At 35.7% G+C, this 25,173-nt stretch overlaps 1 protein-coding gene across 1 annotated transcript in view; it reads right to left on the reverse strand.

Moving 5' to 3' along the window:
• Window positions 1–25,173, reverse strand: part of LOC106871086 (secretin receptor) — a 100,772-nt gene that overhangs the window by 62,353 nt on the left and 13,246 nt on the right. Inside the window, exons 2-5 of the mRNA XM_089349235.1 lie at window positions 14,551–14,661; window positions 11,404–11,537; window positions 5,754–5,848; window positions 3,435–3,603 (exon numbers count right to left, since the gene is read on the reverse strand). Of these exons, the coding sequence (XP_089205361.1) occupies window positions 3,435–3,603; window positions 5,754–5,848; window positions 11,404–11,537; window positions 14,551–14,661 (509 nt within the window). The remainder of the gene's footprint in view (window positions 1–3,434; window positions 3,604–5,753; window positions 5,849–11,403; window positions 11,538–14,550; window positions 14,662–25,173) is intronic.

Genomic DNA, 25,173 nt, shown 5'->3' on the forward strand with positions numbered 1-25,173 from the left:
CAGTTTTCTTTTCTTTCAAATATGTTTTAGAAACTGTCATTACGAATTTTTAAAAAGCAGACATTTAATTTATATTTGTCGGACTTTGGGAATAACTGTCTAACATAAATTGGAATTTCTCGGGGTTTTTTTCCACATTTTATAGTAACCCATATTTCAAAACACTCGCGAGCAGGCTTTTTTAAAAACTTCTTAATCCATGTTTTTAAAATGTCTACCCATCCCCTAATCGTAACTTCGGAACACAAGCTCATTGCCTGTTTTTTTTGTTTTGTTTTTTGTTTTGTTTTGTTTTTTGTCATATTGGTATATTCAACATTTTGAAACATTCATAATCAGTATTTTTACAGAAAAAAAAATTGGAAAAGCTATCATGCACAAATTGGAATTTCTCTTTTTCTTTTTTAGATTTTAAATAGTGAAAATTAAAATGAAGTAAGAAATTCTTTTCTCTGAAAATACATAATACAAATTTTTCAAAATGTGAACTATAATAACATTGAAGATATGTTGTGCAACATACTTAGGACAACCAAACTCAGCTTACAGTTAGATGAGTCTCCTTTTGCCAAACAATAAAAGTATGTTTCTTGCTTGTGCTTGTTTCGTCAAAGATTAAAATTTGATTCAAGAGCTACTGTTTGTAAGACAACTAGAAACAGTTACAAAACAGGAGTCGGTATTTCGTATTTGAACAATAGATGGAACACCATTAATGGTAGATTGTCATCGCTGCTTCATCAGCTTTTTGAAAAAGTTATACCTGGCATATTTTCAGCATACTCTGTAACGCACAACCAACATCTGGTTGCGTATAACCTAAATGGCAAACTTAAAAACAAGTCGTTGAGCACTGTAATCAAAGCAGGAAATAAAATAAATTCACTACTGGTTCAGCAGCTCTTTTGCTGAGAAAGATTTTGAACATTTGTTGTTGCACACAGAAGTTCAGTGGCTGTCAAAGGGAAACTCACAAAAATTTTCTACTCAGGTGTTGAATTTTTTCAAGACTCTTACTTTGTTCTTTGTGATGAACCAAGAAACATCAAGCATGACACTGCTTATTAGACAGATATTTCACAAAGTTCAATGACGTCGATTTGCAACTGCAAATGCGGTTAAACTTTACCAAAGCAAAATCAGCCCTCTCCACGTTTCTCTCCAGGTTACAGTTATTCAAATGTAACATAAACCATCATGATTTCTTCCAGTTTCCGAGCCTCTCTGAATTGGAGAAGAAAAAGCGCATACCATATGATAACATTCAAGTGTATTGTTCACACCTGGATGAGCTGCACAGAGACATGTCTGACAGCTCTCGGGATATTTACTTTTGATTGAAATACCAGTCTGGGTAATTCCTAGCTATCAGTAATGAGGAAACATAAATAGTGGTGAAAAACCTAGTTTCACTTTGAAATGACACTGAGTTGAGATCAAAGTTCAAAAAATCAAGTCAGGATTTTTTAATGCAAAAGGACATTTCTGACTGCTACCTTGCACTGTGGAACAAGGTGACGATGTAATTTATTGCCTTCCCAACATCATAATCTCTAGAGCGGGGCTTTTGTGCAGTTGCTCGGATTCTTTGCTTCGGCAAAGAAACCTACTGGAAACTACTGAACACGGGGATTTAAGACTACTTCTTAGTACGTCTCAGCCTTACGTGGAGATGCTGATATCCTTGCACAATGTACATCCATCGCATTAAAACTATGAAAACAGCGTAGTTACAGGTGAAATATAAATTTACTCTTTCATATTGTCAAAACAGCAACTTAATTAGGTTAAGTTTTATTTGTGAAAAACAGTTGTTTTGAATACGCAGTAGAAAGTTGCCTATGTTTGTGGTGATGTTTTGGGGTGCAAAGAATGTGGCCTGGACGCCAAGGGGGCGCAAGTCCGAAAATGTTTAATTTAGAAGAATACAGTTTCTAAATCCATCATAAATTTTCTAAGTCGTCTTCTTTTCATATTTCGGTTGAAATGATGTTGGTGAATGTTTTACTTTCTTTCATTGTTAGTAAGATAAACGTTTAGATGTAACCACTAGAATTTCATTGTTGACCGATGCGATATGAGTCGCGTGTTTACTTCTGTTGCCAGAAGAGTGTATGTTGATTTTGTGTTAATTTTAGTATTGCTTTGTGCTATAAGTATTGTTTCATTCAGTTATCATCTATTTTTCCGATGAATTCTGTATAGCATAGAAATGTTGCCCACTGTTTTCCGATAAAGTTTATTTCTACATTATAGTACCTAGTAATTGTTCTTTATTATAACTACATAATGAACTGGCTTGGTAGGAAGCGGGGAAGAGAACGTCATATCTATTTGACCAATATAACAGAGTTATGAATTTTACAAGTTTGCAATTTGAATTTATAAGTTACAGTAGTCAATAGTAGTTTGTTTGAGGATTTACGCGTTTGTCGTTTCTTATTGATAAGACGGTTTTAATTTTAGTGCTTAATGGGATAATATTAAATGTATACTATCTGTGGATAGATCTATATCGCAATTTTAAGAGAATATAGAAAGTGGAGATAATTATCGTAATTCAGAAAAGTTATCTTCAGTTAATTAATATCAAGGTTATTTCCAGTACTTTATGCCTCTTACACAAACTGATTTCTTGCACTGTTAAATCTCCTCGTATTTTATACACTAGTGAAAGGGAACTGGCGCGACTCGCTGTGATGGTGACGTGGCTTTTTCACCTAGTAACGCAATGACCTCTTACAGTAAGGTTTCACGCCTTAACTTCGATTTGAATATTAAGTTTTGCTCAAAACCATGGATTTGTAGAAGTGTATAGTCGAAAGAATAAATTCCGGTACGTGCCTTCAATTGATATTATTGATCCTGAAGCGATGAAAGCGGAGACTCCCTGGAAATAATTTGGACACAGCACACAGCTGGTGTATTGAAAGGCAATTAATCGAGCACCCAACTGTTTCTGCTAATCCGCTATCTTCAACAGTATTAATAAATATCTTTTACGGTGTTACAGGCTAAAAAAAAAATTAAAGAAGTATAATCTATTCCAGTATTATTAGTATTTATTTTATTGGCTCCTGAGAGATGGCATCTTTTGTCAACCCCGGTGAGATTTAAACTTGGAATATAAGGGGACAGAAAATAGATACTGCAAGGTTATAAAACTGACACTCATAGCCAATCTATTTCTAACAGTTTTAATAACGGTTTCAAAATCAGGCATAAAGTGATTCTAAGGAAGAGAGCTAATCAATTACCATCGACCCAAATACTTAAGTGATATTTTTTTTTTATTTACTCCCCGAGAGAATGAAAGCTAAAGTTCAACTCGGCAGAATTTGAACTCAAAATGTAAGGAATTGAAAGAAATACCGCTAAACATTTGTCCTGTGTGCTCAGAGTTAATAATAAAACCAAAATATAAAATAACTTACTGTAATATTTTCGTTGAAATAGAAGTGTCCGTCTTCGTTTTTAACCAAATCCGATTCAAAGGCTACACCTTGAATAAACAAATTGTCTCTTAAAAGACAAACAGTGGCGCGCAATATGAATGAGATGAACAGGTTGTTGTGGATGGTGTTGCGATGATTATGTAACTTCCTGGAAGTAAAACAATTTGCATTAGATGACTCAAACAGTGCAAAAATTGTAGTAGTAGTAGTAGTAGTAGTAGTAGTAGTAGTAGTAGTAGTGACAGCAACACTAGTGGTAGACAAGCCAATAAGGGAATATCAAGCCAAGACACAGGAAATTTCTTGCACGCAGGCGAAATTTCGCCTGCAAATTTTAAAATGGCACGTTCACAAATTTCTCTAAAACCCAATGAAAAAGAACATTTAAGACACAACATCACCATATCAGCTTAGTTTTTAATAAAAGTTTTATATTAAAAAAACTATTAATTTGCTTTCAACATTCTTTAAACAATGATGGAAATTGGATGATAGGAGGGATACGCGGGGGTATGGCGTATACCTATTACTCAATATCCAGTATTTATAGTTTGTTTTTTGTTGATTTTTCGTATGTTGAATGTCTACCAATAGAGGTTTTTAGTACAGCTATCTTTTGTCAAGTTTCTCTCAATAAAAATTTATTTGTTTATTTATTATATTTATTATTATATACTTGCATAAGTCAGCGAGATGACAGAATCGTTAGCGAGTCGGACAACATACTTAGTGGCATTTCTTCCGGCTCTTTACGGTCTGAATTCAAATTCAGGTCTCTTTTACCTTTCGATAGAATAAAGTAGCGGTCAAGTTCTGGAGTCAGTGTAATCGACTAACCTCCACTCACAAAATTTGAAGCAATTATTATATGCTTGCATAATTTATTCATTTCTCGTGTCAGAACACAACATTGGTTTATGTGCATTATCAAATACAATAAGAGCAGCTCAGTATTCTGGTTGAACCGTTGGAAGAGAGGGGATAGGAGCGACTTCTGGATAGCTTTGTGACTGATGAAGTAAGGTAATGTAAAGTCAAGTTGAATGTAGCCGTATCAATGGGTTTCACATCTAAACACCCATGCATTGGAGAGAGTGGGCAGAGATTTTGTATTTTGCATTCTATTATTCATTGTTAACATTAAATCATTAGATATTCAAACACAAAATTTACCTATAGTGATATGGGTATGTATTCCACTGCAGAACAAAATAGAAAAAGCATGAAATTTTAAAGAAGTAATCGCGTTAGTGTGTTAACCGTGACCACCTGCCTGGTCGTAATCCTACTGATACGAAACGCTTATATCAATATCAGTGAGGTTACTGGATATGGCGAAGGGAGATAGGTGTTAATCTACTGTTCTACATCATCAATCATCATGCCTCAGCTCTAAGGATGTGAATATTCACTAACATGATAGTAATACCCTTGGAACATACTTCTCCCTCGGTTAAATCTTATGAACTTTTTGACAGGTAGTTTTGCAGTAAACGGTTTCACCGTGGGTTAATTTACAGTATTTATTTTCGGCACAAAACCTTATAGGTAATAACTTCTGTTGTAAACAGGTTTGAAGTCAGGTATCTTTGACGTGATATTTTAAGTAACAACAAATTCATCAGTTATTTTTCTATTTACAGTATAGTTCGCAGTCTCCTTGTTGGGAATGAAGAGTCTTGTTTATCAAATTAGAAAGAAAAGACAATGACAGTAATGTCGTAAGTTAACCCATAACTTCTTTTAATTCTTCAATTAGCTCGTAGACTTCGTTACTTTTTTTGTCTCATGTAACAAAAATGGTAGATGTTTCTGATGAGGAGACAACAAACTCTGATGTAACTTCAAAATATCTCTGATCTTTCACTTGTTTCAGTCCTTGATATCGAAGATTGGCGTACCAAATTAAATACGAAATACTCTCAGGATCGAATACTTATATCATAACCACTAGTCGTTACCCGGCGCCATACTGTCGAGTAACGACTTTCTCAAGATGAAATAAATCCTTCAGTATAAGCTTATTGCAATGATCACATTGAATTATTAAACAGCAACACTAATCATCGAAATTTGGTTTGGAGAACAACGACATTGTAGTTAGAGCATGGTAGTTTGTCAAAGCCCATTTCTTGCCAAGTCATTGAAGGGCTTCAAATGAAATCAACAAGTTGATTAGACTAAGTCATCAGGACTTCAAAAATCTTATCAACGGCAGAACAAAAGTTGTCACCAATATATTTATAGTTCAGTATTATTTACCAACTAGGATAATCAAAGCATAAAATACAGATTTACCTGAAGTATATCATAATAAATATTGCAACAAGCAAAGAAAATAGCGATGTGCTGTATCCGACATTGTAGATAATCCGCCAGGTTTGCATGTGTTCCTGAAATTAAAAATTGCTAATGTAATTTATAGAGAGAAATAAATATCTACTAGCGTGGACAAAGTGTTTGTGTGAATCAGGTAATGTGATCGAGTTTAAAGCTTTCTATCTCAAATGTACTATTGGAGTTTTGCTGAATCTTATGTGCTGAACATGCCGTGCCCATGCATCAGAAACGGGGACAAAATGTTTTAGAAGAGCTTACATCATCATCATCATCATCATCATCATTATCACCACCACCACCACCATCATCAAGTCGAGGCCGAGAGGACAGCTAAGGCTATCATGACGTCCCGCCTTTCAGTAACAAAATAGTGTCGTCTACTTGCTATCCCTATTCATGAAGAGTATTCCTGGACGAAAGGTCAGTTTGTCGCAAGGTTAGCGCCTATCTGCTGGTACTCAGTTTTAGTTGTGTGAACTGGAGCAACGTGAAATGACGTAACTTGCTCAAGGACTCAATGCACTACCCGATTCGGAAATCGACATACAACCATCGTAAGCCCAACATTATTACAAGGCCATCAGCCTTTACGTCTGACTCCTATCCAGGAGATTTGTATCCCGATGACGTGCCCCACGTCATCGGATATTAGTTTTATAAAAGCTTAAAGTAAAGAAGAGAACCTCTATGCGATTTCTCATCATGCTTGAAATAGCAATCAAACCTCCTACAAGCTCATCTGGCCATTTTAGTGGGGGAAAGAGAAGAATGCATTAGGAGAATGCCATTCTGAATGTCTCTAAATCTGTGATTGTCACAAGTGGAATAACTCTGATGATAGGTCAGCACCATCTTGCTTGGTGTAAGGCAGTAACTCTGGCCTAAGGCTGTAACAATAATAGTTTCGGGGATTTGTACAAGGGTTAATTCAAATATCAATTCTTACTACATAGGCATGGCTGTGTGGTAAGATTCCTAATTCCCAACCACATTGTTCCACGTTCAGTCCCATTGCATGGCACCTTGGGCAAGTGATATCTACTATAGCCTCGGGCCGACCAAAATCTTTTGAGTGGATTTAGTAGACGGAAACTGAAAAGAAGCCCGTCGTATATATGTGTGTGTGTGTGTGTGTGTGTGTGTGTGTTGTGTCTTTGTTTGTCTCCACCACTACCGCTTGACAACCGATGTTGGTGTGCTTGTCCCTGTAAACTAGCGGTTCGGCAATATAGACCGATAGAATAAATACTGGGCTTACAAAGGATAAGTTCTGGGATGGAGTTGTTCGACAAAAAGCCTTTAAGGCAGTGCTCCAGCATGGCCGCAGTCAAATGACTGAAGCGTGTAAAAGAATGAAAGAATAAATGACCGGAGTATAAGACAAACTCTGGCAAAAAACACAACCTTATTTTACAAGTATGTTTAGTGGAGAAAATAATTTTTTCATGTTTCGTCATGCATTTACTTAAAGATTTACTAAAGTAGTTTTGCTGGAGGAAAGGTATGATTCTGGGCAAGTAAATACAATACAGTGACAGTATTCTGGAATAAAATATGAAACTAAATATTTATCCTAAACTAAATTTAGGCGCAGGTGTGGCTGTGTGATAAGAAGCTTGCTTTTCAACCACAGGATTCTGGGCTCAGTGCCACTACGTAGCAACTTGGGCAAGTGTCTTCTACTATAGCCTTGGGTCGAGCAAAGTCTTGTGAGTGGATTTTGTAGAGGAAACTGAAAGAAGACTGTCGTGTGTGTGTGTGTGTGTATGTGTCTCTGTCTGTGTTTGCCCCCCCCCCTCCCCATAACTTAGCGATTCGGCAAAAGAGTCCGGTAGAATAAGTACCAGGCTTTAAAAACAAGAACTGGAGTCGATACATTCGACTAAAATTTCTTCAGGGCGATGCCCCAGCATGACCACAGACTAAGGACTGGAACACGTAAATAATAAAAGATAGAAGATACGTTATGAGACTGCCGTATCTCAGGTTTATCTAGATCAACTGTATAGATGTTTATGCTTTTGTCAAGAGAATTACCATACAGAATGTAAAACTCGTATTTCTGGTTGTGATGTTTTATGTATTCGCTATTGGCAACCAGCGTGGTGCGCCACCGCTATGAATTTGTTATCATTCACTCATTGCAAACAGGTGGATCAAAGTTTGTTACCATTTCATTCATCTTTCTCGGAGAATTTTTCATTTAGATATCGAAAAAATGTTCCTTAAATATAAACTGAATCATTAAATAATGTAAGATATATATTAGTTTCAAAATTTTGGTACAAGGCCAGCAATTTCGAGGAAGGGGAGTAAGTCGATTAAATCGACCACCAGTGTTCTACTGGTACTTATTTATCGACTCCGAAAGCATGAAAGGCAAAATCAGCCTCAGCGGAGTTTAAACTCAAAACGTAAAGACGGACGAAAAGCTGCTAAGAATTTTTCTCCTGTGCTTTAAAGATTCTGCCAGTTCACCGCCCTAAGGTAAGAGGTACATTAAATGTGGATTATATATTGTTGGGGAAGGAAGTATAATGAGATGATGTGACCTCGCCACACCACTGCCAACGAACAAACAATTTTTCGAAAGTTCATTCTAACACACTGTTTACTTTGGTTTGTTTTCAATATTTAATTATTTGAAGGTGGTGAGCCAAATGCTTACTCTTCAACTCTTTTATTTGCTTCCGTCATTTGAATGCGGCCATGCTGGTGCACCACCTGTAGTCGAACAAATCGACCCCAGGACTTATTCTTTGTAAGCCTAGTACTTATTTTATCGGTAACTTTTGCCGAACTGCTAAGTTACGGGGACGTAAACACACCAACATCGGCTGTCAAGCCATGGTGTGGGGACAAACACTGACACACAGTTAATATATATATATATATATATATATATATATATATATAACAATATATTATAAATTAACTACCAACAAAAATAATTGGTAAGCTAACTTAAAAAAATCATCACCAAAATAGCAGAAAAAAACGACAGTGAAGATATGCAGACTCTTCAAGAATCGATCCTTTTGGTTATATAAATAATAATAAAGGAGTTATGACGCAAAAACGTATAAATTCAAAAGAACATATTTATCTTCTTCAATATATATTTCAGTATAAAGAATTCATTAAGATGCTTAAATCAAAGTTTCTTTACACATCATTCAGGAACAGATATAACATCAGAAAAAATACATTCCGTTTAAAAACACAAACCGTTCATGGCGAAAAAATTTCGCAACTATTTGAAGGTGTTGAGCCAAATGCTTACTCTTCAACTCTTTTATTTGCTTCCGTCATTTGAATGCGATAATTGTGAAATTGTTTCGCCATGAACGGTTTGTGTTTTTAAACGGAATGTATTTTATCTGATGTTATATCTGTTCCTGAATGATGTGTAAAGAAACTTTGATTTAAGCATCTTAATGAATTCTTTATACTGAAATATATATTGAAGAAGATAAATATGTTCTTTTGAATTTATACGTTTTTGCTTCGTAACTCCTTTATTATTATTTATATATATATATATATATATATATATATATATATATATATATATATATATATATATATACGACGGGCTTCTTTCAGTTTCCGTCTACCAAATCCACTCACAAGGCTTTGGTCGGCCCGTGGCTATAGTAGAAGACACTTGCCCAAGGCGCCACGCAGTGGAACTGAACCCGGAACCATGTGGTTGAGAGGCAAGCTTCTTACCACACAGCCACTCCCGCGCCTAGCGGCATTTCTTCCGTGTACACGTTCTGAGTTCAAATTCCACCAAGATTGGCTTTTCTTTTCATCCTTTCGAAGTTGATGTAATTGACTAAGCTCCTCCTCCAAACCTGCTGGCCTTGTGTCAAAACTTTTAGCTATTTGTATCAATTATTGTTATCAAACGGGCTTATGTCCATCCCACTCTTTAGCCTACAACATTCCGTCTCCCATTTGCAACAGGGCCGCATTAGACGCATGGCAATTTCTTTGATACATTTAAAAATGCAAACACAATGTGTCTTATACGCCAGCAAAAACCGTAATCTAATTTAAGATTAGAAATGCAGAAAAGGTTTTTTCTGTCTTGCATTTGAATGATGTCGTAGAGAAGGCAGAAAACTGGTTCGCGGTATCTGAATCGAGTTCATGCTGGAACAATTCTTTCAGTCTGGAATTTGGTCAGAATGTTCACGTGCCATACATCGTTCAATACTTTGTTATTTTTTTAGTGCAACAGCTTTGCTTTTGCCCTACTTATCTAGGGAGTATCTATTTGCAACATAGTAATGTCAATGTTTTTGGAATCGCGTAAAGAATGTCAAGACGAATGTATGGAAAAGTAAAGCGTTCTAATTTTAGGAATAATGTTTGTGTTTGTGTGGAGAGGGAGAAAGACAGAGGAGAGAGAGAGAGAGAGAGAGAGAGAGAGAGAGAGAGAGAGAGTGAGAGAGAGAGAGAGAGTGAGAGAGAGAGAGAGAAAGAGAGAGAGATAAGTTCATATAACAGCATTTCTTTTATTCTTTTATTTGTTTCAATCATTTGATTGTGGCTATGTTTGAGCAGCACTTTTAATCGAAGAAATTGACCCCAGACTTAGCACTTATTCTATCGATCTCTTTTGCCGAACCGCTACGATACGGAGACTTAAACACAGCAACATCGGTTGTCAAGCGATGGTGGTGGAACAAACATAAACACGCATACGTATACATACATATATATATATATATATATATATATATATATATATATATATATATATATATATATACGACAGGCTTCTTTGTTTCCGTCTACCAAAACTACTCACAAGGATTTGATCGGCCCGAGGCTACAGTAGAAGATGCCATGCAGTGGGACTGAACCCGGAACCATGTGGTTGGGAAGCAGTTTTCTTACCATACAGCCTCCCCCTTTTTATTTTTAATCGAAATTTACAAAAAATTTCTATTTCTCATATTGAAACAAGCCTACACACACACACACACACACACACACACACACTCTCTCTCACACGTACTCATACAAACACACACACACACGTACACACACGCAGACACGCACACAAGTGCGTAAAGATGTTTGTGTGCGTGTGTGTGTGTGTGTGTGAGAGAGAGAGAGAGACAGAGACAGAGACAGACAGACAGACAGAGAGAGTTACTATATATATGCTTTTGTGAGTATATATATATATGTATATGTATGTATGCACGCATGTATGTATGCATGTATGTATGTATGTATGCATGTAGGCATGTGTGTATGCATGTATGTATAAAAGTACCCGCGCATAACACAGGCATTTTGTAGGGACAGAATGACTGGGAAAGAAACACATACACACAGTGATTTTAATGTTTTGTGTTTGTGCTTACGTGTGTGCGTATATGTGTGTATGAATGAGTGTGTTGTATATGCGGGTGTGTGCGTATGCGTATGTGTGTATGCATGTGTGTGTGTGTTTATGTTTGTTCGCTTGTGTCCGAATGAGTGGGTGTCGGTGCGTGTGCATGCGTGTGTGCTTAAATATTTATTTGTATTTGCACTAAGATGCACTGGGCGTGTATATTTTTGAGTATATAAAATAAGACCTCACCCTTACAAACGTAGGCACCTCTCCACTTCTGTCGAAGCATTCAGAAAAGTTCGTCCAACCTTTTGTGATGTTGCCATCGGATCCATCTCTCGGGCTCCAATTTCCATTGAGTAAACAAAGTCTTGTAGCAAATCCTAAATGACAAGACTTCAGTTAAATACAAATATTGCGAATATAAATAAACAGAAATTGAGAGAGATATATATTTAGACACACACACACACACACACACACACACACATTCATACATATGTTATATATATATATATATATATATATATATATATATATATATATATGTAAGTATATATATTTTCACTCGTGCGGTACCTTGCAAGTTTACTTTGTTATAAATATGTATATATATATATATATATATATATATGAGCGAACTTTAGGTTGGTTAAAATATGTTTGTGACAAACATATTTTAACTCACACAAAGTTCGCTTATGCCTAAACCCGGAGTTACATTGCTGGGAACCAAACTTCTTACCACACAGCCAAATGAAAACGACCTAAGGGTAGCAAGTGGCATGCATTTAAATAACGAAGACGAACGAGGGTTTATACACACGTACACACATACATCTGATTTGCTTAAAAGCCTAGAAATGCTCGTAGTCTCCAAGACAGAGCATAGCAAACAACTGCTTCGCATTCTCCAAATACACTCAATTATAGATACAATGAAAATTTGTAAAACATTTCAAAGTTTTTCCATTTTACTTTCCTGGAATGAACAAGTGCTCACCATGGCATGTGTATATGGCAAACGCTCATACACGCAAACAGTAATGGCGACGTGCACACCCATTCTAGACTATGAGTGCAATTTTGTTTTATGCATGCACCTACTACATGCATACAATAACTCATTCACAAATCCAAGGAATTATCATGTTTCAAACAAAAGAGCCTTGTCATTTTGAGAGCCACCGGCGCGAAGGGAAGACGTGAATTAAACCTTATAAAATACCTGCATCCATACACACACAAGCACACACGTGTGCGCGCGTTTATGCACACGCACATACAGATATTCATACATAAGTACATTCATGCACTCAAATACACATGTAGAAAATGATAGAGAAATATATGCATATATGCATACATGCCTATACAGGCATAAGTCTGTCTTTCTCTCCACACACGCACATGTACAGAGACAGGTGTGTGTGTTGGTGTGTATGTGTGTGTGTGTGTGTGTGTGTGTGCGTGTGTGTGTGTGTGCGTGTGTGTGTGTGTATGTATGGCGAGTAAGAGAGCAGTGTACATAGATATACAGACATATCATTTAAATAAATAGAATACGTATAATTTTTTTATGCTTTGTCTATATATATATATATATATATATATATATTTATTTATTCATATCGGTCATAACGTTTCCAAGAGCAGACATTAACGAGTCCTTAGTACTGTAGGCATTCTTCTTGCTCCCACTCTCAACAGTACCCCGCACATGTTTTAGTACAGAGAGTATAAACCAAGAGAGCTAGGTGGCCAAATGTCAAGGGTAGTATGATCATGAAACTTTTCAGCCACTCACTCCTAGTAGGCAGTGTGTGAGGGAGCATAATCTGGCTGGAACATGTACGGCCTAAATCGAGCAACTTTCTCGATCTGGGTTTCACAACCGTCTCTGTCTCCATTTACTCGATGTAGACTACCGCAGTGACCCTAGGACCTCGTAGGGAAAAAGTAAGGAAATGGCCTTCATTGCACACGACATCCAAGACCACCATAGATTATGGAAACTTGATGTACATAACAGTGAGGTCTCTAGTGGGGCTGATGCAGAGTCATCTGTCATTCCTCCTGTTCACTTTTTAATCTTGGGCAAAGTTCTTATCATCTGAGAAGAACCAGGGCATGTTGGGTTCCTCACGGTATGTCTCTTTTTATATGTGACTAAATGTTTTTGCATTGAGTGTAATGTATATTTAACCAGTTACAAATTATTTGAGTTATGTTTTTAAATAAAGAAAATAAAGGAGGAAGAGGCGTTTAAATATAAGCAAAGGTGACAGAAGTTTATATGGTTGACTGTTATTGGCCAAAATGTAATATGAAGGTCACTGTACAATTATAAAAAAAATTCTCAAAAGGTGATTGGCCTTGTACCAGCAATTTACTTTGGAGAACTTTCACATAAAGCTTTAATAAAGAATGATTGTGGGAGTAAAATAAATTTCACTGATATTTTGGTGGAGGCTAGTAGTTGTCAGTTTAAGCATCTCTGAACTTATCGTGGACTTGATATACCCATTGACAAGGATATATCAGACTGGTTATTTCTGCAAGTTTTGCATAATGGTAGACTGAATATGTTCTGGGGAAAAAACTGTACAATGTATCGACTCACTGAATAACGCTCAGCAAGTTAACGTCGTTCACAACAACCACTGATCAATCTTTATAGAATGCGAACATCTCTATCCAAACGATTCCTATATTCAATCCGTTGAGTCGATTCGGACGCCTGTCAACCAGCGAAAAAATTCCTGATGCCAATTCTTGTTCTCTGCTATATGTACCACTTATGCTATATAAAGAATACGACCTTTAAGAACGAATTCCACGTAGACTCTCTTTTGAGAGACGTCAGCTGATTGCTCCCAATGTATGCCTATGCATCAGTAACTAACTAAAACAGGATCTGCCAAGATCTCTGCAGAGGGGCTGCTAACAACAGATAAATTTACTGACCAATAAATAATAACTCTCCCAACCACAAGGGAAGAATTTGTTCAAATTTTAGGGATAACTCTATTGCCTTTTCGCCCATATTAATCATTTAGCTAATTAATTATCTTTTTACTATGGGTGTAACTTAAATTAATTAAAATTCCTTGGTGCACTGCTTTAAATATGTTAGCATGCACTTTACAATATCCTTTTCATGTAGCAGGCACCTCCCAGCATTCCCTCAGTAATTCTCTTCATATCAAACAGGCTTGGTAACTTTTGTTAGCAAAAAAAAAAGAGTTAATTAATTTGCATATGGATGAAAAAATAAATGAGTGTATTTATGAAGAAAAGGATGGATCGATGGATTAATGGATAACTAATTAAACAATTAATATATATGCCCATAAGAATTAGCAGGTATTAGAGAAATTAATATAAGCAACTTACTCTTATCCGTGAACTTGTGGATGTACGTGGGACAGCGTTGCCTGGCTAGGCTCCCGGCACTTGTGTAATTCCAGCATAGAACATTGTCGAAGGTAATGTTACAGAATATACCTACGTTGATAATGATAATGAGTATAATAAGGAGGATTCTGATAATTCTAAGACAAAATATAACAGTGTGTATGTATGTATGTATCTATGTATATTATATATATATATATATATATATATATATATATATATATATATATATATATATATATATATATATATATATATATGTATGTATATATATATATATATATATATATATATATATATATATATATATATATATATATATATATATATATATATATATATATATATATATATATATATATATATATATATATATATATATATATATATATATATATATATATATATATATATATATATATATATATATATATATATATATATATATATATATATATATGTATATATATATATATGTACATACAGAACATTTAGAAAATGACACATTCTATTTATTCAAATGGTATGTACGTATATCCATATATAGATCTGTCACTCTGTCACACTCACTCCCCATATATATATATATATATATATATATATATATATATATATATATATATATATATATATATACAGTAATAACTATAATAATATATTATAATAATATATATTCTCCGATTTAAAGCGACAAACACATTGACTGGTTTGCTTATGTATGTATACATGTATATATTTATATATTATTTATATTATATATATATATGCACGCATATACGTATTTGTATTCATAGCTATATGTTTCTATCTCTTTCTATATATGCGTGTGTGTGTGTGTCTATGTGTGTTTGTATGTACATAAGTATGAATAACTGCACGTGCGCACACGTGTGTGCTTGCGTGTGTATGGATGCAGGTATTTTTTTATGGTTTAATTCATTTCTTTCCTTCGCGCCGGTGGCTCTCAAATTGACAAGGCTCTTTTGTTTGAAACATGACAATTCCTGGGATTTGTGAATGAGTTATTGTATGCATGTACTAGGTGCATGCATAAAGCAAACTTGTACTCCTGGTCTAGAATGGGTGTGCACGTCGCTTTTGTACATAAGTGTATATTTCATTACTGTTTGCATGTATGAGCGTATACCATATACACATGCCATAGTGGGCATTTGTTCATTCCCGGAAAGTAAAATGGAGAACCTTTCAAATGTTTTACAAATTTTCATTGTATCTCTAATTGAGTGTATTTGGAGAATACGAAGCAGTTGTTTGCTTTGTTCTGTCTTGGAGACTACGAGCATTTCTAGGCTTTTAAACAAATCAGATGTGTGTACGTATGTGCGTGTGTATACATCCTCGTTCGTCTTTGTTCTTTAAATGCATGCCACTTGTTACTCTCAACTCATTTTCATTTGGCTGTGTGGTAAGAAGTTTGCTTCCCAACTACATAATTCCGGGTTTTGTGGCTCGTGAAACCCATAGCATAAGTAAGTTCAGGTTCTGACAGGTCAAATAATAATAATAATAATAATAATAATAATAATAATTCCCACTTCATAGTTGTTCAGTTTTTCTTCTCCTTTCTCTATGATCCTGTTGTCACCAGGACATGCTATATCGTTTATCAAGCATGTTTTATCTTTTTTTTTCACCGCAACAGTGCAGGTTTCCGATGTCTAATCTGATGTCTAATCTGATGTCTAATCTGAAGTCTAATCTGATGTCTAATCTGGCTCAAAATGGTTGGTACAAATGTAAAGATAGAACACCTACAAAAATCATCATTGCTTGGAAACTGCAAGAGTTTTCTACATGATTCTTGAGACACGATTAGTGAATAAGTGTCACCTTAGTCTGAAAACTGTGGGCAGCTGACATTATTCATCATATCCAAAAAAATAAGCTGATAGCTTTCATCAAAATAATAATTATTATTATAGAAATAAGAGGGGAAACTGAGGAGTACATCAAAAGTGTAAGGAAGTTAATGAAGTCAAAGCTAAATGGTCCAAATCTAGTGAAAGTTGTAAATACTTGGCCAGAATTGTTACTTAGGTATTCACCAGCTTTTGTAGATTGCACAAAATCTAAATTAGCAAATCTAGACAGAACTAGGAAGGAATTCAACACGAATGGATGGCTCCATCGTAGAGTAGGAGTAGCAAGGTTATATTTACATAAAAAGGAAGGTAGTAGTTGTTTAATATCAGTGGAAGGTTGTATGGAGTTAGCTAGAGTATATACAGCCTCCTATGTAGGTAATAGTGAAGAAATTTTATGAGGAGCTGCTAGTGTAACAGTAGGATATATGGAAACCAAGTTTCCAAAAGTAGGGGAAAACTAGAAAAAAGAAGCAAGATTATCTGAGTAGCAATGGAAGTCTTTGCAAAGTAGATTTCCAGAGAAAATGTCAGAAAATATCAATTGTGAGATATGATTATGGTTACAGAAAAGGAGCCTGAAAAGGAGACAGAAAGTTTGTTAGCAGCATAAGATCAGGCATTGAGGACTAGACAAAAATCAGATAATTTCCCAATATAGGTTATGTAAATAAAAAGAGGAAAGTGTAACTCATATTGTGTGTGAATGTGGTATGCTGGTACATAAGAAATACAAGAAAAAACACGACAACCTAGAGAGAATAACCCATTGGGAGTTATGTAGAAAGCTAGGATTTGACTATACTGACAAGTAGTTTGAATATGAAGTAGTTATAAGTGCATTAGGAATTATTCTTAAAGACTTGATCAGATGGATAAAGGAAATAAGTATAAAACCTACTTTAGTGCAGCTCCAGTAAACAGCATTATTAGGGACAGCTAGGATACTTAGGAAGGTTCTTGGCATCTAAATTTACTTGTTGTAGCCTGGTGTCAGATATTGAAGTGATAGCAGAGTATCATGAGATGAAATGTGCTCGAGAACGCAACGCATCACCCGGTCAGGGAATTGAAATCACGATCGCTAGATCGTGTGCGCAACACCCTAACCACTAATAACAATAATCCTTTCTACTATAGGCACAAGGCCTGAAATTTGTGGGGAAGGGGTAAGTCGTTCACATCGACCCCAGTACTTGAATGGTACTTAATTTATCGAATCCGAAATGATGAAAGGCAAAGTCAACCTTGGCTAAGCATTTCGTCCAGCGTGCAAACGATCTGCCGGCTCACCGTCCTCTGTGGTTTCAAATTTTGATACGTGACTTGAGAGAGGGTACGTTAATCACATCAACACCAGTACTTAACTGATACTTATTTTATCGATCCTAAACGAATGAAAGGCAAAGTTGATCTTGGTAAAATTTAAACTGCCGATAACATGGACCCCAGTGCTCAACTAGTACTCGATCAATCCTAGTTGGGTCAACTTGACGATGGAGGCTTTGGTGCTGAAAAACCCAAAACACACCGGGAGCCCAGAAACATCCTTGACGATGCATCCCAGAGCAACTACAAGATATATCTTAAAATTACACACACACACGCATACACATACACATACACACACACACACACACACACACATACACACACACACACACACACACACACACACACACACACACACACACACACACACACACACACACACACACACACACACACACACACACACACACATATATATATATACCATTTGTTCACAGTTGATAATTCACTCCGTTTCTACTACTCCGAGCTTGTCGTCTTTGTATATCCTTTCAAGGGACATTTCTTTGGTGCTGGAACAAACACACAAGAGCGAGGTAATCACAGTAACAACGAAACGATAAAGCTCGGAACCAAAAATAAAACTTTGTTACATGTAACGAATATGTTTACACCCGTTTGTACATCCATACTATGCAATCAGTGTATACATATGCGAAATTCTCAATAGTAACAGAGAATAATCTTATAATTTTGGTTACAGCAGTGGATTTGAACTCATGGCCCACGGAGAAGCAGTCTTGTGTCTAACGCACTCACCCATATCACTTCACACAAACACGTACATAATACATACATACATACATACATACATACATACATACATACATACATACTTACATACATACATACATACATACATACATACATACATACATACATACAGTGTATATACACACATATGTGATCTACATGTAACAAAGATTGCTGTCGTTTGTTTGAAGTCAATTCTGTTCATGTAGATCTATGATGAAAAGCTTAACTCGTGAAACGTACTTTTTTCTTGTTTCGGTGTAGGAAGGAGGGTTACATTATATGCAGGACTACATTATCCAGTGTGTCCATTCTTTTTTAACGACGGTAAATAGTGGTTTGAATGAGGTTTGGCTACCATTTCAAGGGGGCCATGTTGAGCAAAGATGGAGAAACACTTTAAGTATTAAGAACTATTTTCAACTGTGGGGAAACACATCTGCACTTAAAAGAATAATCAATCTTTCATTTTACATATTCATAGATATCTAACATAAAGTTACTGTGCTGATCTGAATGTTGAAACTTTTTTTTTTGTAATACAGGGATTTAAAAGAACTTAAACGTGGTTTCATATTGAAATGCGAGTGAATTTCACTCGTGAGTGACAGGTTACATGCCTGTAATGTAGAAGCTTCACCATTCAGCTGGGGAGTGTTGTTCACAGTTGTGACAGACGGCATCTAGATAAAACTAACGAGTGTCTCATTGAATTTCAGTGCTGAGCTCAAAACTTGCTTAAGATAATCCTTTTCATCAGAGTTGATAGAGATTCTTGATCAGAACTGATATGATCTCGATCATGTTTTATAGAACCAGTTGATCTAGGCAGGAAGAGCCCCTTAATCTAAACTAAGAGCGACCAGATAAAGAAGCTAATGATGCATCTTTATCCGCGCTGAATGAAAATCCTTGATATGGACTGATAGAGTCTCTTTATTTGGACTAATAACACCTCTTCATCCGAGCTGATAGAGCCTCTTAAACCAGAGCGTCTTCATCTGGGTTGTTCAGACACACACATAATCCCACTTGACATAGCTGCTTGGTCAGAGTTGACGTGGAGTTAAACATCATAAAAATCAATTATTCAGTGGTCGCTCTGTGACATCGTTATCATCAGGTTCCCCATACGGTGTTTAAAAATTTCTTAGAAACAGTGTAACAGGCTAAAATCTCAATGCATTATTGTGGAGAATGTGTTAGTAGCAAAACCTGATATATGCGAGTGTTTATGTACGTATATTTGTTATGCATATTTGTGTGTACGTATATATATATATATATATATATATATATATATATATACAGACAACAAACACACACATGCACACGCACGCACGCACGCACATACATACACAAATACGCGCATATGCAAACACCCGAACAGAAATATATGTACACGCATGCTTAACATTTTACTTCATGTTATCTCCTTTTTTCATATAAAAATAAATAAACAAATAAATAAAGAGATAAAGGTATCATGGTATTTCGTTAGGGCCTATATTTCCCGCCTTTAAGGTTATTTCATGCCAGCATACACTTAGAGAAATTAAATCTAAATCACACGTTTCCGTTAACAATTTTGCCTGAAGAAAGCTAAGCACTATAACGATTTTCGATTCGAACATCATGAAATAGAATGCTAAAGTAGAGATACGTTGAAAAATAGCTGTTTATCTATAAGATTGTTAAGTAATCAAACTCGTTATCAATCTATGCTGCTGAATACTATAATAACAATGGAAATAACCGAATAGCGTCCAATATTCAGAAGTAGGACTACGTGTTAAAACGTTTTCTAACTGTTTCATTTATCTGATTGGTGTTAATATTAATGACGAAGTAACTCTGGCTAACGTGTGAGTACAATGGCGTATGCTTCTGGTCTCACTCCATATACCTGTTGCTAATTAAACCTTTGAAAAACAGGTGTGAACGTCACACGTTTTTCCTTTCATTCTTATAAGATATATGAAAGTGTGTGGTGTTCAAGTTGTTCGTGTCTTAACTGATTCCTTTATCGCTTTCATGTCACCAAGATGAACACTATACTAATACGAGCGTGAGAGAATCCATGTGGTCGATAGACCTTGTAGAAATATCAGTAGAATCTCTTCTAATGACACCTAATTGTCTGGAAAAAGAAAACATTACATTAGATAATATAGTTTCACATACCTCTAAAAAGACAGGATGCTCATGATTAGGATGCCTTTTATCACAGATTGTTTCTATCAGTATTAACCTAGGACTTAACAGCAACAGCAACATAACCAAAACAAAAATATCCTAGAATATATTTAATTACTGTTGTCGCTGTCAAAATGGCTGCAATTCATCTAGTCTAGAAGTGTTGCTATCGCTACAGCAGCTGTTGTTGTTGCTTGTTGTTGCTTGTTGTTGCTTGTTGTTGTTGCTGCTGTTGTTGTTGTTGTTGTTGTTACTGCTGCTGGTGCTGCTATTCAGCTCTAATTTAACAAACATATAACAAACTATATCATTCAACGTGTCTTTTTTTTTATGACGTTATAGGTTCGATTTGAGGAAATTTGATTGCTATTACTAGCCGATCAAGCAATCATGATCAGGCTCCTCCGTTAACTTGATGGGAGCGGTATGAGGGCATCTATTTCTAAAGGAGCTTAGAGTTTATTGTTCTCTGAAATTGTTTTTGTTATTATTATTTATAGTGTGAATACTAACATTTAGAACGTGCAGGGGCGTAGAGCTCGGTGTATGAGGGATGAGGTGTCAAGCGAAGGAGGGAAATGACTCGGATAATGTTTGGGTATTACGTAGCTTTTCTACAGGAACTGACCTTGTACTTAAAAGAAATCTCTATGATTATGTAGTCCTTAGAATGGATAGTCAAGAACAAATTGAGACAACAGTGACTTTCTAAGCAGGTAAATGCGGTTTTCTAAAAGAAATACAATATTCGAAGGGGGAAATAATTTTGCTGAAATATACTTCTGTTGATTTAATTTCATTTAAAGCCTCTTTTTCACCAATTGTGAATCTTAGAAACGTATGATTATATTGCTTTATACAGGTTTGTAATTATTTGCTTAAAGCAATTAAAATTGCGTCTAAAACAGAGATTCGAAGAACTGTGTTTATTCCAAAACTACTGTTTTACATTTTGTTAAAGCTTTTATAACAAATTATAGTTAATGAAATAAAAGGTTTAGCAGTATAAATATTTTCTTTTGAAAGGCAGCCTCGTCAGGTGGTAATTAATTTCAATGTAACTTCCCAACATAAAAAGAACCCTTACTTTTTACAAAAACAAAATGGAGCCGATGTGGTTGCTTTATACAATTCAAATTCGTAACGTATAGTAATGTCATAATTGCCAATATATATATATATATATATATATATATATATATATATATATATATATATATATATATATATCAGTCCGCTGTACTCCCTCGTGTCATAATAAAAAAAGGATTTCATTCCTTTTTGAAAAATATCATTATTGAGCTTAAGTGAGAGCCTGAGAGGGCCTCGCATAGTCGATTAAACAACTTGGAATAACTGCAAAATCTCTGAGACCACACTCAACCGCTTTAAAAGCAAATAACACATTAAATAATGTACACTTTGTCTGAAATAGTATGCTCCATGTTTGATAATAGTCAGGATGGTCGTGGCTGGACTGCCTTTGATCTATTGGATAGGGCCACCACGGGGTTGAAAACATCACATCAGTGTCATAATAAGTTACAATTACCTGACTGCAATCTGTCAATTCACAGAAGACTAATTAAACAAGATACTTTCGTATATAAACTTTACTTCATTTGTAATTCACTGAAAGAGAAGCTGAGGTATCGACGATGAGAATTTAGTTATTCGAGCAAGTGACTTACTATACGTTACTGTAACGTATAACACTGCATACCTTTAATTCTCGGGCCGTATCTGCGTGACACAATATGACAAGGTTTAATTACAAGCACAGAGAGAGTGAGAAAAGGGAGAGAGAATGGGAGAGAGAGAGGGGGAGAAGTATAGATCTTTGTTCTGGCACTTCATTAATTCCAAAAGATATTTGGCAATGGTAATCTTAGCGAAATCTGAACTCAGAACATAGAGAACCAACAGCAATACTGTTCTAGACAGACTTTTTACCCAACCATCTAATGATTCTACCATATGCCTTCCTCACTAAAACAATAAAGTTTCGAATAACAGATAAGCTGAATGATAGACGATAAATACTAAAAGAAAATATAAAATGTGTAAATTTCTTAGTGACGTTGGTAAGAAGACTGAAAATATCAATTTAAAAACACATTTTTACATTCATAAATTAAACAGATATAGAGAGAGAAGACATACGAAAGAATAAAACGTGGCAGTAACATATGCCACTCACTTTCTATCGTCTTTTTTATGTTTCCTCATTTACACAATATCTCTCCTTTCCCTAGATTTCTTCTTGTAAACAATAACTGTGTTTAAACATGAAACTTAGAAAGAAATGTTTTTCTTCTTTCAATTTACTACACATACAGACATACTAGACGGCATCTAAAGAAAAACCACTCGACAATTTGGCATAAATTCGGTCACTAGCACAGTCCAATTTCTGGCACACAAAAGCGTTGTCTCCCCCCACACTTCTTTTTTTTGTACTGCTACGAAACTTGCCTCTACTCCTCAGAACTGGCTAGCCTCGTATCATTTCTGCTCAAGTACTCCTTGCTCAGTCGTCTCTACTCGCCCCGTCGCCCATACCGTGTCCATTCCAGTCGACACAGAATGGGCGACATATCCGCCCCCTAAGCACTACACACAGTTCTTCTTCCTCAGAAGGTAAACCTTCTAGCATTTTCTTCCAGCCCTGTAAACTTACAACTGTTCAAGAGCAACATTAATCGTCTCAGATTCATCTGTCTCTGCAAATCCAAGAAGATGGTTGTTTTGATAAAAGCAAATATCCCTCAAGAGATATTTACTCTTACTCAGTAATGATTTTTATGGCATTACAAATAAAGCTTTCATATTTTCTAACAGCTGCTGATTTGAAGATGATATGCTCAACTCGTAATGCAGTAACCTTTTATCAAGGCAACTCCACCTTTAACCTATAGTGCATGTCAATTTTTACCCTACTTTTCTGAACTACTAAGAACTCAAGCCAATAGGGAGCTTCTACGTGGTCACACATCCTACTAGAAGTTGCAGCCAAATTTCCTTCAAATTACACCATACTGTCTTAAAAGGAAAGGACACGTTAGATAAAAACAGTCTCGGGTATATATTGTCTGGTAAAAGACAAAATGTTCACAATTCAAAACACCTTTCATCGTAATCTATCCAATCTGGATCTAAACTGCAACTACAACATTCAAAACAAACTGAGAATAACTGCGAAATAAAATGTTCTCCTAATGCGCAAGTATAAATTTCGGTTGATAAACGAAAACATTTTGTCTATGCTGCCAGTGGAAACCTGCTCCTAGTAACCATGTAATCCACTACAGCATGCCCATGGTGAAGTGGTCGGTGACTAAATCAGCTCCTACAGAGCTTGCTCAATAACGAGTAAGTATGGGCATCCATCAGGATTTTAAAAAGTAAAACTAGCAAAGGTTCATGAGATCCTGAAAGAGTCACTGTCACCCATATCCAGGGGCAAAGACAGGCTTCACCTAGATCATTTCGTTCTTAAAAAGACTTCAATGGAAGTTATAGTAAAATTAAATTTTATACTACACCTATCGGAGCCGAGGTTAATAAAGAAAGCCCACGACCGAGAATGAATGGAAACGATTGGTAACAAAAATAGCAATTTAGATGTCCTCATGGCAGAAATGCTATGGAATTGACAAAGTATGCAGATGGAGACCTGTTCTGTTGATTAAATAAAACTTTTCTCTCTCTCTCTCTCTCACTCTCTCTCTCTCTCTCTCTCTCTCTCTCTCTCTCTCTCTCTCTCTCTCTCTCTCTCTCTCTCTCTCTCTCTCTCTTTGACCCCTTTCAGTCATAAATGACTAAGGCTGCAAAGGGTTGTTGGGCTAGATATGACCGGTTTAAATGTTGAATGATTTATTGTACAGCTAGCATCCGTAAACAACAGAAATATAACAACATAATAGAGTTGTGTCCAAATACTTTGTGGATGTGGACACAGCAGGGATACTCCAATGTATCCTTGCTTTCATCATTGGTCTCTATCCATGGATAAGGATAAATCGCAAGAGAAGATTGATCAGTACTGAAAGCTCAACATTTATCATGGGCCACCCCTGCCGAAGACAACGAATACATCACGACATGAATAATTAGTGCAAATCTAATAGTTGACTCCTATAGTTTATAAATTTACGTATTCACATAAATTCATTATTTGGGCTTCGGGAAATCATTCTTGTTTAAATATTTTGCTTTACTACTTGGACATATTTTGACTGGCGTAAAAATCAATATTTACAAATGAGAAACCACAGAAATGGCAGAAACTATGCTGAAGTAATTACTTTTCCCTATTTTGAATCGTCTCTCCTCTATTCTTTTACAGTGAACTTCCTTCTTGTATAAAATTACTTTTTAGCAAGTATTGATATAAGTTTTGACTTATTTACTATGTTCGATAAATAACGGTTCTCGC

This window comes from Octopus bimaculoides, chromosome 1, assembly GCF_046866305.1.
Source record: "Octopus bimaculoides isolate indiv1 chromosome 1, ASM4686630v1, whole genome shotgun sequence".
In the NCBI taxonomy this organism is placed as follows: domain Eukaryota; kingdom Metazoa; phylum Mollusca; class Cephalopoda; order Octopoda; family Octopodidae; genus Octopus; species Octopus bimaculoides.